This window comes from Glycine soja, chromosome 15 (genome assembly GCF_004193775.1).
Source record: "Glycine soja cultivar W05 chromosome 15, ASM419377v2, whole genome shotgun sequence".
Lineage (NCBI taxonomy): Eukaryota > Viridiplantae > Streptophyta > Magnoliopsida > Fabales > Fabaceae > Glycine > Glycine soja.
The window spans coordinates 1,004,477-1,022,273 of record NC_041016.1 but is presented as its reverse complement, the minus strand read 5'-3'; the positions used below and the strand labels follow the sequence as shown (position 1 = coordinate 1,022,273).

General features: G+C 28.7%; 2 protein-coding genes across 3 annotated transcripts; both read left to right on the top strand.

Annotated features, from left to right (window-relative positions):
* Positions 1–1,705: 1,705 nt before the first annotated feature.
* On the top strand, positions 1,706–5,327 carry LOC114385720 (auxin-induced protein 22C-like). The gene is made up of 3 exons (XM_028345766.1): positions 1,706–2,172; positions 3,481–3,574; positions 4,922–5,327. Exons 1-3 carry the CDS (start codon positions 1,818–1,820, stop codon positions 5,034–5,036), a joined length of 564 nt encoding a protein of 187 aa, XP_028201567.1. The 5' UTR covers positions 1,706–1,817; the 3' UTR covers positions 5,037–5,327.
* Positions 5,328–13,271: 7,944 nt separating this feature from the next.
* Positions 13,272–15,005, top strand: LOC114385719 (auxin-responsive protein IAA17-like). 2 transcript variants are annotated; one of them, XM_028345764.1, is made up of 5 exons: positions 13,272–13,605; positions 13,847–14,034; positions 14,140–14,254; positions 14,401–14,462; positions 14,571–15,005. In XM_028345764.1, the coding sequence occupies exons 1-5, from the start codon at positions 13,442–13,444 to the stop codon at positions 14,609–14,611; spliced, it is 570 nt and encodes a 189-aa protein (XP_028201565.1). In that variant the 5' UTR covers positions 13,272–13,441; the 3' UTR covers positions 14,612–15,005. The 2 variants fall into 2 exon arrangements, with proteins under 2 accessions (XP_028201565.1, XP_028201566.1); XM_028345765.1 differs by having other exon boundaries at positions 13,442–13,605; positions 13,850–14,034.
* The last annotated feature ends 2,792 nt before the right edge of the window (positions 15,006–17,797 follow it).

Sequence of the window (17,797 nt, the reverse complement as noted above, 5' to 3'; positions counted from 1 at the left end):
TTATGCTCCCTACATCATCACGATCATGATGCTCAGATATCACACGCATTAATATGGCTTGGTATTGGTCATCATCATCTGATTTTCGTCCCTATACACACAATAATAAGGTGAAACATGTAATTATACATGTCCAGAAGCGCATAGAGATATACACCTCATTAAATTTCATATTTACTGTCCACACCGAATGTAAGAAAAAAATCTTGGGGGAGGGGGTGTGTGTGTTAAATTCTCCCTTAATTTTAATAACATTAAAAAAATTAACAAAAATTAACTAGCCATCGTTGATAAAAAATCTAATACCATTAAATAATTTCACTAAAAAGAAGTCATGTGACTTGTCTTTTAATTTTGATAATTTAAATACTATCTAATCAATGATTTATATTTATAATTTTCATTTTTTACTGTAATAAGAGTTCTAGATCTCATTTGACATGATCCTTGAATCAACTTACGTTGGTGCAGTTTATTCCAATTATTTAACCATTCAACAATCGTACTTAATTAGAATAATTTTATTTCAAAACTCACCATTGGTTAAAATTTATTTTCACATATGGATAATATTTACAAATTTTTATACTAATTCAAAATTATTAATATCACATTAATGTAATAATATATATTTAAAATATATAAATATATACATTATTTGATTATCTTTAATTTTATTGTTTAATTTTAACATAATTTTATACAAATAACCAACCTAATAAATTTATAATTTAACAATTGGACTGGTATTATTGATGGTGTAATATGATGAGTAGATGAATTCATGTGACCTTTTTAGTTGTTATATGATTATTAACTAATTTTTAATCTTGACCATACGTATGTAATTATATTCATATATTTAGTATGTATGGTTTCAAGTTGGTTTATCTCAAATCATGCTTAAATGTCAACTAAGGTGATTTTTTGTTTACATGTTTGATTTTGAATTTATAATTAATTTTATATTGAAATAATTTAAAGTAAATTTTATTTTAAATCAAAAAAATTATATTGAATTTTTATACTACTTGCTTTTGAAATAAAAACATTTAAATACGAATAAATTAATTCAAAATCAATTTTGAAGAAAAAACAATTTTCTTAACATGTTTACCTAAACAAGAGCACCTTTCACTCTCATATAAAAACGCCCTTAACATATTATGTATATATGTATGTATGAGTATATATGTGTAATTGATAGAAAAATTTAAAATTAAAATATACAGAGGACGATTATTTTGACAACAAAAATTAAAGGTAGGAGAATATTTATTACAATTTCTAAATTAAAGATGGTACATGTGTAACAAAAACAAGTGGGAATTAACATAGTAGTATGAAAAAAAAATTGTATATGTAATCATATACACATTCTTCATGAAACCATGGGTATAAATAAATTCAAAGACTTGTACCCTCAATCAAGCAAATCACATGGCTTGTTCCCAGTCAGCTTATCAAACGGCCACGATGAAATCTGACCAAATCACAAGGCAGCAAGAGTTGTAGGATATGTCCCCATGTCCAACTTATGGTGCCGGGCTTCAATGGTTTTTGCGTCCCTACACTTGTTTCTCATGTGTCCGACCACTTCGCCTTAGTTGACCTGTCACTTCTACCACTGTGCACATAACCCACATTCCATTCACTTTATATATATATATATATATACACACTCATTTCACAGCCTCTTTTCTTCATACACAAAACCATTGTTCGCAATCAAAAAGTGACAGTTAATATTCTCTAACCAACCGAAATTAATTTCCATACACTCACCACTAGCTAGTTTGATTAACGGAGAAAAGAAAATGGAGAAAGAAGGTGTTGGGCTTGAAATCACTACTGAGCTAAGGTTGGGCCTTCCCGGTGGGGAATTACCTGACAAGAACGAGAAGATGAAGAAGAGGGTGTTCTCGGAGATTAATCAAGGTGATGAAAACAGCTCCTCCGAAGAAGATCGCAAAATCCAAACCAAAAACCAAGTGGTTGGGTGGCCTCCGGTGTGTTCGTACCGCAAGAAGAACACCATCAATGAAACCAAAATGTACGTCAAAGTTAGCATGGACGGGGCTCCTTTCTTGCGTAAAATTGATTTGGCTATGCACAAGGGATATTCGGAGCTAGCCTTGGCCTTGGAGAAGTTCTTCGGTTGCTATGGAATTGGTAAGTTACATTTTTTTCTTTCTTTCTGTTTACTTCATTTGAGCATATCTTATATATTACTTGTAAACTAATTTCATATGCTAGGTATAGTAAACGTAAACTTAGTTAAGGTTTAAGAAAATAACATGCAGATTAAAAATCTGTTTATGTGTATGTATACACGCACGAAATATACGTTAATTAATTGTGCAACATATAGTTTATGGCTAGCAGGTATGAGTAGTTAATGGTAAGAAAGGGTTATTGTGGAAGGATTAATGCATGTGAGTTACTGTATCAACATAGAAACACTCAGAAATTAAGAAGATTATGTTGTGACTTGAAAAAAAGTCTACTAGGTAGGTGGTTTCTTTTTCTGGACTTACTAAATAAGGAGGAGGAGAAGCATTGGGACTCAATATCCCGTGAGAAGAGTGTGTATATTGTGAACACGTAAGAACAATGCACGGTGCTTCATAGGTTTTAGTACTCTACTAGGCGTTTCATAAACTTAATTAGCACACCTCCAAATAGAGATGCCCATCCCTGTATTTGAAAATTTGATGCCACGAATATAGGGAATTAAATATAAGTTTTATCGTCAATTTTGTTTCAGAAAAAGTGTTAAGAACAAGCTTTACTTAATTAACTTTATAAATCCTGGAAAGAATAGGCCCAATTAAAATAATTTAGAGGGAGACAAAGAGGGACAAATTGGAGACGACGTCATATAGAATAGTGTTAGACATTCTCCTCAATAAAATATATGTGATGGCATGCAGAGTGTACAGTTTATCTACTCTTAAAACTCTAGATGACATAGAATCAACCATAATAGATCGATTTATTAAAGAACTGCAGAGATATAATTTATTAATATGTACAATTACTCGTAAACACTTAATTAAAACTAATATTATTATAGTGTCAATTTGTATTAATCTAAACCTATATATGACTATATATTCGCTACTGAAATATAATTTAAATTATAAATATATAAATATTATACAATTTAATAATAAATATAGTAGTCTAACAAAGTTTATCATACGATAATATATATTTACTCTTTAACACGGTTTTTTGTTTTACCTAACCATTAAAAGAAATTTAGTTATTCTGAACTCAGTTTTAATATATTATTTCTAATTAATAAAAGTAATTTTTTTAAAAATAATTTCTTCTGAAATGAATTTTGTTTATCATTAATTGTATCAAAATCTAAAACCAAAATATCTCTACCTAGCCTCAAGAAATTTTTTTATTTTCAAATTGGCAATCAACAATAGCGATAATTAATATTCATGTTTAAATAAATGTTGACAGGCTCAGCGTTGAAGGATGAGGAGAATGTTGAACAAGTTCCCATATACGAGGACAAAGATGGTGACTGGATGCTCGTTGGAGATGTTCCTTGGGAGTAAGTCCTTCTGGCCCGCTCCCTCGCTTTCCTAGGATTATTTATTTTCTCATCTCATTATAATCATCATTTAAGAAAGAAAACATTTTAAAATAATTATTATTTAATTTTTTTATTTAATATTAATTATATTTTATTTATATTCCTTATAATATTAATAATAAATGATAAATAATAAAATCTATAAATTAATTAATAATTATATAAGATTGATTTTATAAAATTATTATTTTTATTTATATAAAATAATCTTAGACCATAATTATTTTAGAAATAAAACAATATTATTCTCTTTTCATTATATTGAAGTAAAGATTTAAAATTATTATCAGTTCAAAAATTATTTTAATTTTTCATCTATATATCACAGTAAAATTTACGAACTTAAAATAAATCCCTTAATAATTTTGTATATACTTTTTCTCTGCTAAGGCTTTGGTTTGGGTGGGAGCACCTATTCATGTTTCAAGAGACAAAAGTGATATGCGTGTCAAATACGAGTAAAGTAAACCAAAAAATTCTTCTGTCTACCACTGAGTCAGCTTCAGTGCCCGTGTTTGCGCTCAGAAAAGCCACCAAACACTTAAGTGGTGCATTGCATATACCACCAACTTTGATTCCGTGTCTTAAAACTGGGTGCTCCGTAATTTCGCTACTTAATTGATCTCTATCAGTATTAATATATATGTATAATTAATGAAGATTATTACATGCTAATTACAATTTTGTCTGAGATGCATGCATGGTTTTCTTTACTAATCTAATCATGTGAGTCAAATAAATTAAATACTATCCAACTTGGTCCATAAATTGAACGCCACAGGTTTGGCAAAATTATTTTGTAGTCTCCCAACACACAACACTTGACTAGACAAGTGCTGATTAAGTTGTGGATTGACCTAATTAAGTTCTAATTTGTTTGCTAAACATCATAATCTCAAAACAAAAACAAATTACAGAAAATTATCTTGGATCATATATTGCAGACATGCGTGAATCCCTCATTATAATGTTCGACATATTAACATGGGAAGGGTGGGGGGATAGATAATAATCAATTGTGGCATGACCTAAAAAGCAAACCTTTAGTGGTGGATACACCCAAATAAGAGGGAGAAAAGCTTCGTATTAGTTGGCCACATTTCCACAGAATGATCAAAAGTTTCAACTTCCATGTGAAGATAAACTTTTTAGTGGGATATAATTAAACTTTCTAATGTTAAAGGTAAATAAGTAAATTATCCTTATTTCTATTTGAAGCTATATATAATAGTTTTATTTTGTTATTTTTTCTATTTTAAATTTATACAAGTATATGTGTTCATATAGAAAGTGGGACTTTTGCAGGATGTTTATTGAGTCATGCAAGAGGTTGAGGATTATGAAGAGATCAGATGCAAAGGGCTTCGATCTGCAACCAAAAGGGTCTTTAAAGGGATTTATAGAAGGCGTGACAAAATGAAAAATATATATAGATGAAGCAAAAGGCTTCTAATCAATATGGTACACGTTTTGAAGACATCCAATTTCATGTTGTCGTTTTATTATATTTGAGGAAGCAACATTTTATAGTATGGTGCATGAATCAGACTTCTGTCTATGTTAAGACCTAAGAATGAAGGATATATACAGGAGTCTGTTTAATGAAATAGGGAAAACTCATCGTTTTAGTAAATGTCTTGTCGTATTTGTTAATATGCTGCACATTTCAGCAAACTTATTGTCGATCCATTTTTGCTTGCTATTTCCATTTCATCTCCTTTAATTTCTTCTCGTTGAATTATCTTTTCATGTTTTTTTTTTAATTATTTGAAAATTGATATGTAGTATAAACCGTTTAAAAAATGGCTTGTAAAAGAAAAACGATAGTTATTGTTCAGTTTTAAACCTCTTAGTAAAAGTACAAATTTTCGTGATTGATAAGTAATTAAGAAAGCAACCTTCAATAAAGAAGAAAGTTTTTCTTTTCATGACGTCTTTCTCTTAGGCCATTTTTACCTGGCTCAAAATTTAATAATTAATACATATTTAACCTAATTTAAACTTAATTAATATATTAAAATTAAATTTATTATACTACTTATTAAAAAAAATTAGATGCATACTTTAGCTTTTCTATCTTCCATATCTTGAACTGATTGAGAGACAAAGAAACAAAAAATTTAATTTTAAATAAGTCTTTAAATTGAAACTATCAAATAACTTCTACTTATTTTTTAAAAATTTCACTTCAAAAGATAATTTTAAAGTGACTTTTAAGATATATGAAAAATGATCCAAACATATTATCTATAATAAAATTTATTTTTTGAAAGTAAGATTTACTTTGTATTTTGTTTTACGGCTGTAATTTGGCCGTTCTTTTACCAAAAAAGAAGGAGGAAAACAATAACATAATATTATCTTATCAACGAAACGAATATAAATCAGTACTGTTCTTGCAAGTTAGAGTAGTTGAAAACTTGAAAAGTGCACAGTAGTGATATATAGCAGCGCAAAAATAGAGCACTACCTTAATCCTAGGCACAGAATCTTAGTTGAATCTGAACATCCCAAAATAAAAAAATCTAGCAAAATGTGGCTTTTACAGTGCATTAGACGACCTTTGATAAAAATAATGATAAATGTTCCTCCCATTTTGTTAAGATCTTTATTATTTATTAATTTTTATGTTGCATTAAAATTTGATATATAATTATTCAAAATATATAAGTAAGTTATATTTTTTGTATAAAAAATGTGAGTTTCCACGAAATTTCCTGAGCTCATAAATTTAAAAAATCGACAAAGATGAGATTAATTTAAGTTTTCAAACTCATCTTTTCTAAATCAAACTTCTCCTGTCCTGACGTCGCGCGCGTACTTATCACCCTCAACTACGATTTCAAGAACCATTTTAGTGATTTCATCAAGAGAGATGCAAAGGATTAAGGATTCGTGTTTGCAATATGAAGAGATTTTTTTTATTTTACCATGTCGTAGGTATATAGTATTTACTTACTTTATCAAATAATTAATATTTTGCATAATAATCTAATTGATTGTTTTTTTAAGTTAAATCCCTTAATTATATTTTTGTATTGGTTCACAAAATTCGAACATGATATTTTACTTAAATAAATTTGAGTTTTGTTTCACTCCAAGCATAATCTTTGGTCCACACTCCATATCACGATATATAACATCAATATTTTAATTATTAAAAATTTCATCAGTCAAAATAATCAATTATAAGTTGGCCAACATCAACCGTTGTTTAAATGAATATTATATCAATGGTTATTAGTGAGTTGTCCAGTGAAGCTGCCCAAAAATATTCCTTAGCTTGTAATAGAGTAATAGGCAGTTACACTCTAACTAACTAACTCACCATTTCAGAAGTCAACTCATACACTTTTATGCAAGACCAAAGCTCGCGATATTGCTATGCTCACCATCTTTTACCCAATTACACTTTGATTTAAATAATTTATTTACCGATTAGCAAGTTAATAGGATTTGAAGCAATATTAATCATCTCTATTCCGTTTATCACGGCTCTGAAAGTATATTTATTTCTATGTTATGAATTGAATTCTTATTATATTGAGATCAAGACCATTTTTTTAATGATTATATTATTTCCATTCTTATTAAATTACGTGAGTTTTTTTATCAATAAAAAAAAAATAAAAACAAGTTGCATCATGGAACTTCTTTTATGTTGAGTATTTAATTTTAGTTTTATTTAGATTTTAATTTGTGATGCCTATCAAACCGAAGATTTTTTTTAAATAAATTAATTTTTAAGATTTTATAATTTTAATAAATTTTAATTTGATATATTTATATAAATTTGATGTTTTTTTTTCTCGAAATGAGATAAATATAAGTTTTTGTTAAATATTTATATCCTTGATGATAGTACTATTTCCTTACTCTGATATTTAGTCATGAAAAATAATAAAGACCTTTCATCAGTATTATATAAATAATCCAACCCATTATAGATTATTCATATATATTATTAATTAAATAAATTTAAATATTAACCATTATTCTTAAGATATTAGTTAAAAAATTAAAAAAATTATTGAAATATAAAAAATTACGTTATTTATGATTTTTTTTTATATTTTCCTATTATTTTTATAATAAATTTCTTAACCCATAGTACCAGATTACTAGTAGTAGTATTTAATAATTTTAAAAATAATTCAATATTGCTACTTTACATGATTTTCAGATATCACTTACAGAAACACATGCACGGGTACACCATAAGCCGCACGCATCGCTATCAATGTTCCTTTGGGATCTTAATTGTCTGCCTGCAACGAATTTAGTTTACCAATAGTATTATGCAATTTTAGTTTACCAATAGTATTATGCAATTAGAGGAACTGTTTCTTATTTGCATTCATTGCATCACGAGGGTCCACTTAAATAAACGCATATAAGAATTTTTGGGACCGTGAGTTTCAAGTATGCATGGCCAGAGACCTTCTGATTAATTTGATTCATTTCACATTCTTTGAATGGGTCCGTGTGTATGTATACATGGTCTATATGCTTGTAACATTGCAATTTTATTTTTCTGGCAATCCTTCCAAGATTTCTGACTTTCTGGTTTAGATAATAAAACTAATAGAACTTAATTAACTGCAATAATTGGCAGACTGTCTCTATTGTATTCTCATGTTTATTTTCATTTTTCTCGCTTCTTAATTGGGTCCAAATATCAATTTGAAAGTTTGTTTTATATAACGAGTCTTATGCATGAAGCAATCAAAATAGCAAATTCTCGGTTTCCCTCATAATGCTATAACAACCGCAATTAATAAATGACATTGTATATGAACAAAAAAGAAAGATTCCAAACGGATAGGAAACAAGTTGTGCCCTCTCAAAACAAGTAAAGAAGAAGCGATACAAAATACAAAACATAGGGCCATAGCTAGCTAGGCTTCAACAATGGTAAGTAATTGCCAGGTGTCTTTTTTAGCTATTTGGCAAGACAAGGCTTTATTGATCTTAGCCTCTCCCATACCATGTCTATAGTAAATTTGGCTATCTATAGCTAGCTGTTGTGAAGGCCACCCCATGTGAATCAGGGAAGCACAAATACTAGTATAGTACTATTGCACTTGCACTATAATAAGAAGAAAAGGGTCCACTATGGCATCAATTGCCTCCCCTTTAGGAAAGAACACGAGATGAGAGTATGAGTTGTGCTTGACCCGGAGTGAATGTGATGATAGGCTGGTAGGTGTCCTTTGCTTTGGGTTTGAGAGACTTGGAAAGGGAGCTTCATGACATTACACTTTCCGCTTGTTTTGTTTTCTTTTTCAATTGATTGCTAAAAGATAAAATATAAGAACTGGTATCTTGTGCATGAAATAGGGCATAGTGCCATTGTCTGAAATAATGTTTGTTTGCCAGTTTCTCCTATTCTCAAGGAAACTGAAATAAAATGCTATCTTGATCGTCCAAATTTTGACAACGCACGAAGCCATTTCTAAACCAATTAAATGTAAATCATTGAATACAAATCTCGTAAATAAACTATTGATCGAACATTAATTACTTATCTTGAAATAATGTGATCAATTCTACGGTCTTTCCAAACATTCAAAGTCTATGATTGCTTTCTCGAATAGGTCATTGAATTCAAGCTTAATGACCATTTTATTTGAAACATGAATGATTTTGTACAAATGAATTATTCATTTGGCCTAATCATGCATCATACTTTCTCTTCCTCAATGATTGATTACTACGTTTCTTTTTTCTTTTGATTCTTTTCATATGTAAAGAGTGGGATACATCATATGAATTTTGTTTAACTATTTTGACCAATATGAAGAAAATTCTACCTCTTTCATAAAGAGTTTTTCCAACCAAAACAAACTTCATTGACATGGACATGAGATTTATGAAATATCTTCTCGATTATTTGGTGGTTAAGATGAGATTAAAAAAAAAAAAAATAATAGTAGAAAGATCCAGAATCGGCTTAAAATCTAAGCAGCCCAAGTAAGGATTTTAGGCCCCCAAAAAAGGTCTTAAATTTTTTTTTAGTACTAATATACCTAAAAAAAAATTTACTTAAAATCAACAATTTAGATATAACTTGTTTATTGAAAAAGAAGTTTTTTAAAACTAAAAATAATAAAAACTTACTTAAAATCAACAACGTCTCAACAAAAATTGAATGGATTGAATTATTTTCTATTAAAAAAGAAATGTTAAATGAAATTTATTACGACAATTTAATTGATAATTTTGCATCACAAAAAGTCCAAAAAATTAATTTTAAATAAAACAATAATAATTTTAATAAATTATTTTATAATTAAATAAAAAAACCTCATTTTTAAATTTGTTTTAAGCCTCTCAAGTCCTTCAGCTACCCCTAGAAAGACCGAGTAAATAAATTCTTATCATATTTATTATTAGATATATATCAAATGACCAAATAGATAATAATATTAAATAATGTGCAAATAAAAAACTACTCTCATGATTCATGAATGTGATAGTGAATTGAAGACAATTATAGTAATGAATATGACAATATTAATTAGCAATAGTTAACAACATAATAAAAAAGGTGACATGAATGGTATTAATGACATATTAGGGGCATGTAAATGCGGTATAGTAGTAATGGTAACAACAAGAAGTATGATGTAAGCAATAATTATGATCAGTGGAGGATTTAAGATCTAGATTTAGTCGGGATAAATTTTTTTTAAATAATAATATTTATTATCATACATATAAAATAAAATATTCAACTAAATAAAGTCTAAAAATAACAAAATAAAAAATAAAAATCTAGTCAATAAATACAAAAATTGAAGACAACTAAAAAATTAAAATCAGCAAGATCAAATTATAAAAACAGGGGGACAAAAAAATAATAATATTAAGTATATCTTTATGTATTTCTTAGTCAAGGGAATACAAGTGCACTCAATATATGCTGACTCTCCCATTGATTATGATGATGATAATGATAGTAAAATGATGTTAATACCAAGGATGGCAATTAAATGATAATAGTGACAACTATGATTTTGTGTAAAACTGTATTTAGATTTATTTGGCCTTATGCAAAAATTATTAGAAATACTTAGGTGTAGAAGCATAAAAACGAATAAGAGACCTAAACAATTTTTATGAGAAAATTTTTGTGTTAAAATTTTCTAAAATAAATAGGAAAGAAATAAATTTTATCTGATCGACTTTGAAAATGGTTCAATAGGAATTAAAGAAAAGGGAACTGCCCTAGTTTGAACTCTAGGTTTCAATAGCCCTTGACATTAATGTATTGTTTGATTTAGACTTTCGTCTCTTGGTATCTAAGTATAGATCTTATTTGTCAATATTCCTTTGATTTAGACTTCAATCCTCATGGTATTTAATCACATATTGTATGCATTTATGTAGGTTTTGGCTTAGACTTTGGTCCCCATGGTGTTTAACTACATGTTCTACATTTCTATGTTGCTTCGATTTAGACGTCGGTTCCTATATATGGTTTTTAATCATATAAATTAAGAATAGTAATGATAGAATATTTTGAAGAAAAAAGTTAAATGAATAAAAAATTTATTAAATAAGAGTGTGTTTCATATATTTTTCAATTTTTATAATATATTTTTCTAACTTATAAATTCATTGATTAAAATAAATATGTTTGATAAACAAACTTATCTCATTAGCTTATAGTATTTTTTGAAATATTATTTGAAAGAATATTTAAGTTTATAAAGAGATTAATGTAACAATATTTTTAATATATATTAATTAATAATGGTGAATTATATCTACAAGAGATAAAAAGTAGAGTTAGATGTATTTTCTTGTTCAAGAATAACAACTGAAATTTATAATATAAGAATTATTTAAGTAAAAAAAAATATATTTACGTATCATAAAATTTCTTTATTTTGTGAATTTAACTAAAGCTTAAAATACTTAAACCTCACAAGCAAAGAAAACAAATTACTGCCACTTGTAAAAATGATAAATGAAATGGTTTTATATATATTGATAACATCTACCAAAAATATGTCTTTCACTTTATTTGTGCGAATAATAAGGTTCTGGAAAAGCTAAGGTAGAAAAAATAAAAAAAAAAGTACAATAAAGTAAGATATTATTCAATGTAATTAAAATATAAATATATGTTCTAAATAATTTTGTAAGGTTAAATTTGAAATGATATTCAATAATTTTAAATTAAATATTGAGTATATATTCAAAATGTTATTATCAGATGATGCACAAATTCTAATTCAATGTTTTCAAATGTTTATTACGTGTTTGTAATTAAAAGAAAATCCTTTTACATTATTTATTATTTTTTTAATAAAATTAAATTTCACATTATTTATTCATAAACCTAGTAAAAGTTCTTTAAGTACGACTTTAACAGGAAAATATATATCCCCTGGAGCTTAAGCATGATGGCCCGTAGGAGTGGTTGCTTGTGGGAACCGACAAAGAAACAAAGTCACATGCTTTTGTGGGCCACCAACCCTAAACTATGACTCATTTACGTGCTCATGGACTTCGGTTAGAGTTGACCGTTTCTTCTAAAACTGAAACATGCGGACCCCACCTGTTTCCTTATTCTTTTCAATTTCTTTTTTTCTTCGTTTTTTCACCTTCTTCTATTCTATTTCTATGATTGATGGGATCTTAAAAATCTTTAAGCACGATTACAATCCCGACCCAAGGTTTTGCTCCTTTCCCAAACTTGCCTTAAACGTGTGTGGTGTAGTGTCCCTTTTTTCTTCTTTTGATTTGTGCAGTACCCCTTTCAATGCTCATGAACTCATTCTATTTTTTTAATTATTTGAAAATTTTATCCGGCCGAAAAGAAAACCCTACGTACAGTATAAAAATTATGATACGTAAAGTTTAATTAACATGTGAAATCTATAATTATTAATAATGAGAATTACTTTATTTGGTGTATACATTTAATTGAACAATTTTACTATTAAATTATTTCATAAATTTCAAAACTTTGTTCGAACTTATATTAACTTTTCATTATTTTTTTATTAACTGGATTTAACTTTTATTTTTATTATTCAAAAAATTTACAGAGGCATAAAATACCTCTCTTCCCCTAGTAATAATAAGTGAGATTATTTTCACAGCATGTTTTCATTACATTATAAACATTAGTTTCATGTTCCGAAAGTCTTTTCTTACAGCAGGTGCGCTCGCACCATTCTCTAATTTGTCTCCATAGTACAGTTTGAAGATGATTGTGTGTGACAATACATTCTTCTCCACTACGTACAAGATTTGGATAATACCAAGGAAGTGTTAGTTACATATTATTTAGTGTTTAAAATAATTTTAAACAGTAATAATAAAGTAGTAGTACATTGGATATATTGCGTCGTGATTACGTGGAACGTTCGTGTTAGTTAGTGAGTGCAGGAAAGAAGAATGAAAAGAAATAAAGAGACTTTAGTTTAATTGATTAAGTATTTGAGTTATTGTAAAAAGAAAAATGGAATACTTGAAAACAATCAAATCAGAATCACACGCTTTCCTCCCCATAGACAAGCGCATACGTGGAAGAATCAAAGCCGGTGTTTAAGGTACACGTGTCATCCTCTGGCTGGCCCAACAACCTCGATGGAAGAAACAACAATATACCATATATACCGCATTACCACACTACTCCTAACTCCTATGTCTTTCAAATCATAAAGACAAAAGAAAAGAGTTAGTCATAGCAGCAAACAGGGAGGGAAAAGGCACGTACACGACCACCGTTTAGCTGTGTTTGAAGTTCGAACGTTGAAATTAATTGAGCTGCGCCTGCGCGTGTCACTGTTTGAGAGCACACAAACAATGTCCTCCGAATCACACGCCGTTGATTGTAACTTGAAGGAGACGGAGCTCACCTTAGGCCTTCCCGGCACCAAAACTACTGCCACAAAACGTGGCTTCTCTGATACCCTTCCTCCTTCTCAAAATAAAATCTTGCGCCCCACCTCCAAATTCCCAACACCCAAGTAGGAACCAACCTTCCATTCCATGTATATGCTAACCATTTTTATTAAGATACATAAAATTATATTATTTATAATTTTTTCTACACTTTCCTATTATCTTCACAATACATTTTTTTTTATTTCTTAATTAATGTTCTAATAACACTCATTAGTCAGACCCATATATATATATATATATATATATATAAAAGTTCTTTTTTTTTTGTGACTAAATTTAATAATAATTTTTATTATGTTGCAGCAGGGAACAACTGGTGGGGTGGCCGCCGGTGAGGGCAAGCAGGAAGAATGCTATGAAGAGCTGTTGCAAGTTGGTGAAGGTGGCGGTGGATGGAGCTCCTTATCTAAGAAAAGTGGATCTTGACATGTACGATAGTTATGAGCATTTGATGAGGGAATTAGAGACAATGTTTTGTGGCTTAGCCATTCGTACGTATTAATTCCATCATCATCATCTACATTCTCCAATTCCTAATTATAGCTGGCTTGAGGGTAATTGGGTCTTTTCGTGGCAAACCATTTATATTGTCGCAGGTAATCATTTGATGAATGAGAGGAAACTGATGGATCCTGGAAATGGGATTGAATACATGCCCACCTATGAGGACAAAGATGGTGACTGGATGTTGGTCGGGGATGTACCCTGGAAGTAAGTTCTATATATCTATTTTTTATTTATGATTTACGCTTGGAAACCTTAATTTCAGTTTTCATCAATTTTTCATTTTATATTTTATACAATGTATATATATTGTTTCGTTTTCTTAAAAAAAAATTCTCTGGTTCTTTTTCTAGAATGTTTGTTGAATCATGCAAGAGGATAAGACTTATGATTAGCTCAGAGGCCGTTGGTTTAGGTTCGTTCATTTCTTTCTTTGTGTAATATATACAATACTATATATATGCATGATCAAATTATACGCGATGATTTTGATTTTGATTCCTCTGATTTACTAATATTGCAGGTCCGAGGTCTACTTCTTCAAAATGTACGGGTTCCACTTAGCTAGCTAGAAGTGTGTAATAATCATAATAAGCTGATAGATAAGCATTCCGTGGATACCATCAACATGTAAAAGCTCCGGTTAGAACTTAGAAGAGTGAATTTAGTATAAGGAAATATCCATGGTGCTTGATGTACATGTCCCTTTAGCACCTCTGGTTAAGTAGTTACTTTAAATGAAGAACTAGAACAAAGACTGGTCTCTATATTAACTAGTGATCTAAAAAAAATAAAATAAGGGGAGGCTGGCATGTAATCAATATTATGATCATCGTTATATGAGTATGCATATGTAATGTATGACTTGGCTTTGTACTAGCTATATATTGTACCCCCAGTTTTGTACTTGTTAGATCTATTAGTTCACTTAATAATCATGGTTTAGTAGATTTCTATACTAGCTCCCTCCTGAATTTTTATGGGTTAATTTAACATATCATGCTGTACTTTAAATCTATTCTTATTCTTCACTTTTAATGAGAGATGGATTTATCCTTCATCAATTATATGTAGCGAATATGATTTATATAAAATAGGTTTCAAAAACTATGGATCTAGCTATTTTATTTTATTTTATTTTTAAAGAATATTTATAGAATTAACAAGAATAAAAAACTTGCCTCGTATGAAGAATGAACAAGAGAATAATATAGACATAGTATCACTTAAAAAAAATTATACCAATGAAAAGTGTCTAGTGTAATGCACTAGTTCTTCAAAATATGAAGATAAATTAATATGGATGTGTTAGGGGTTTGAATAGCTTGCATAAGAGGGTCCTAGCTTCTAACCTTATTTTGGTCTTTGTAAACCAAAAAATAAGATAAACTAATAAAAAAATTGTTATTAAATGATTTATCGTCGTAATATATTTATTAGATTGTAATCTATAACTATTAATAATAAGAATTATCTCATTTGGTGTATACATTTCATTCAATAATTTTATCCTTAAATGATTTTTTAAATTTCAATTTTTTTTCTAATTTACATTAACTTTCCACTATTTTTATATTACTAATTTTTTTATTGATTGTATTTAACTTTTATTTTTTTTATTATTTAAAAAATTTAGAGAGGTTGCCCAAGTCAAATATAGAATGAGTTCTTTATTTTGTTTTTGAGCAAAAACAGGTTAAAGAAATTATTAAAAACCTAGTGAAATACGTTCTCAGTTTTCTATGGTAATTTTTTTTAATCGATAATAGGGTTACAAGACAATTAAAAAAACATTTCTATATTTTCATGTTTTTATTTAAAGCTTAAAAACATTTTCAGTTATTATAAATATAACATCTTTTTTATTTTGGTTCTTCGTTATTATTATTATCTATTTATTTTTGCATTAATTAACTTGTTTCTCTTAACTAGTGTTAAGTGATAATAAAATGATACATCATCACTACCGTTCTCGTAACAATATATATATATACATCATCACTACCGGTTCATGTATACAACGTGCTTCTGTTATATTCCGCTCGCACCGGTTGTGGAGGAAGTAATGGTTGAGGTTGAGGAGATGTTTCAACATAGGAGTATGAAATGACTCTGGGCAGTATAAAATCGTTAAAAAGAGATTTTGCCAGTTCTTAACTATCATAATTTAAAAAAAAAAAAATGAGGCTTTGTTTGTGTTGTCACCTGATTGTGCTTATTTATTTAATGGTTTTACATAGTTAGTTTCAGTTTAGTACTGATTTTAAAAGATTAGGATGTAATTTAATTGCTTTAAGCGACTTTAAATCACTAGGATAAAAGGCTATATAATTATAATTATAGAGATTAAAATGAGATATTTTAAAATATGAGAACTAAAATTAAGATGTATAAAAAAATGATTACGTTAAGAAGAATTTGAAGCCCGGTGAATGAATTCGATTATTTTAGGCTGAGCAATTTTTTCCCTGTATGTTTCATCCAATATGTCCCAAATAAAAGCCTGAAATTCAACTACTAAAGCCCAAGTTCAATCATTATCATGCATTTAAAAAGACAACTCAATTTAATTATGTGCATTCTCTTCCCCTTCGAAAGAAATTATTCCCCGTCCTTTCCTTTTTATCTTGCTCTATGGCACCAAGAAAACAATCTCGTGTACCTGCCCAGTATTCTCCCTCGAGACTTCAATACTAATTATAAATACCGAATCTATGCTTGGAAATTGGAAGTTCGACTCGTCTCTCTTTTAAGCCACCGCAAATGTTTGATTCCATTTGTTTTAAATTTTAATAAATTTGAATATAAACTATTAAATGTAATTGAAATATGTGTGTAAATCAATCTTAATAACAATTTTTATATTATAATGTATGTCTCCTAGTGTGAAATTTATTTTGGAGTAAAACTAAACAGGCCTAAATCTTATGGCTGGAGTCTGAAATTTAGAATTCAAGGCAATGTAAAATTTCCAACTTACTTCAGGTATGATGTGATTCAAACTTTACTAGCTCGTTCAATTATTATTCTTAACTGTTAAAGTATAAAATGGATTTCTTTTGACAGAATATGCTTAATCTGGAATTGACTTCACCAGATTTGGCTACAGGTAGGTAGTTGAGTTTCTTGCGCAATGAATGGGTTTGAAGGGTGGTTAGGTTGCAGTATGAGAGTTGATAATAAATTGGGGCACGGACCAGGTATGCTTCCATATGTGTGTTATTATGAATTTATGATGGACGGGTTGTTCTTTTCAATTATCTAAGTCAGTCGTTGTTATACAATTATTAAGTTTTATAAATTTAAATTATTTCTTGTAACAAGTCATGTGTAAAACTTTCTATTTTCTATTAATCATGTGGTAACTAATATACCTGTCATTGTTTGAGTTTTATGCTTTCTTGAGATTTTTTTTATAAGAAAATTATATATATATATATCATACTAGAAAACATTTAGATATGTGATCATCAACTATACTTAGCTAAGTATGCAAATTTCTTTTTTGGAAGAAATATAAGGTTTGGGGTCAGAACTTTTTTTTTCTTAATGAAACAAACCAACTATGTCCAACACTAATATAATGTGGTATAGTTGGTAGATAGATTGGAGATTCATGTGTATAGAGGATTAGAAGAATCAGTCTCTTAAATGAATTTTACTATCTCTAGAGATTAGTTTCTAATCCTAGAACATCAGTCTCTTAAATGAATCTTAATTAAATTAGTGACTGTGACATCTATCCACCAT

Excerpts from the sequence above, each read along its gene's own strand:
- LOC114385720 (XM_028345766.1), top strand. The coding sequence starts at position 1,818 with ATGGAGAAAGAAGGTGTTGGGCTTGAAATCACTACTGAGCTAAGGTTG. Across the intron at positions 2,173-3,480 it reads CTTCGGTTGCTATGGAATTG|GCTCAGCGTTGAAGGATGAG; the intron begins GTAAGTTACATT and ends AAATGTTGACAG. Across the intron at positions 3,575-4,921 it reads GTTGGAGATGTTCCTTGGGA|GATGTTTATTGAGTCATGCA; the intron begins GTAAGTCCTTCT and ends GGACTTTTGCAG.
- LOC114385719 (XM_028345764.1), top strand. The coding sequence starts at position 13,442 with ATGTCCTCCGAATCACACGCCGTTGATTGTAACTTGAAGGAGACGGAG. Across the intron at positions 14,035-14,139 it reads GTTTTGTGGCTTAGCCATTC|GTAATCATTTGATGAATGAG; the intron begins GTACGTATTAAT and ends ATATTGTCGCAG. Across the intron at positions 14,255-14,400 it reads GTCGGGGATGTACCCTGGAA|AATGTTTGTTGAATCATGCA; the intron begins GTAAGTTCTATA and ends TTCTTTTTCTAG.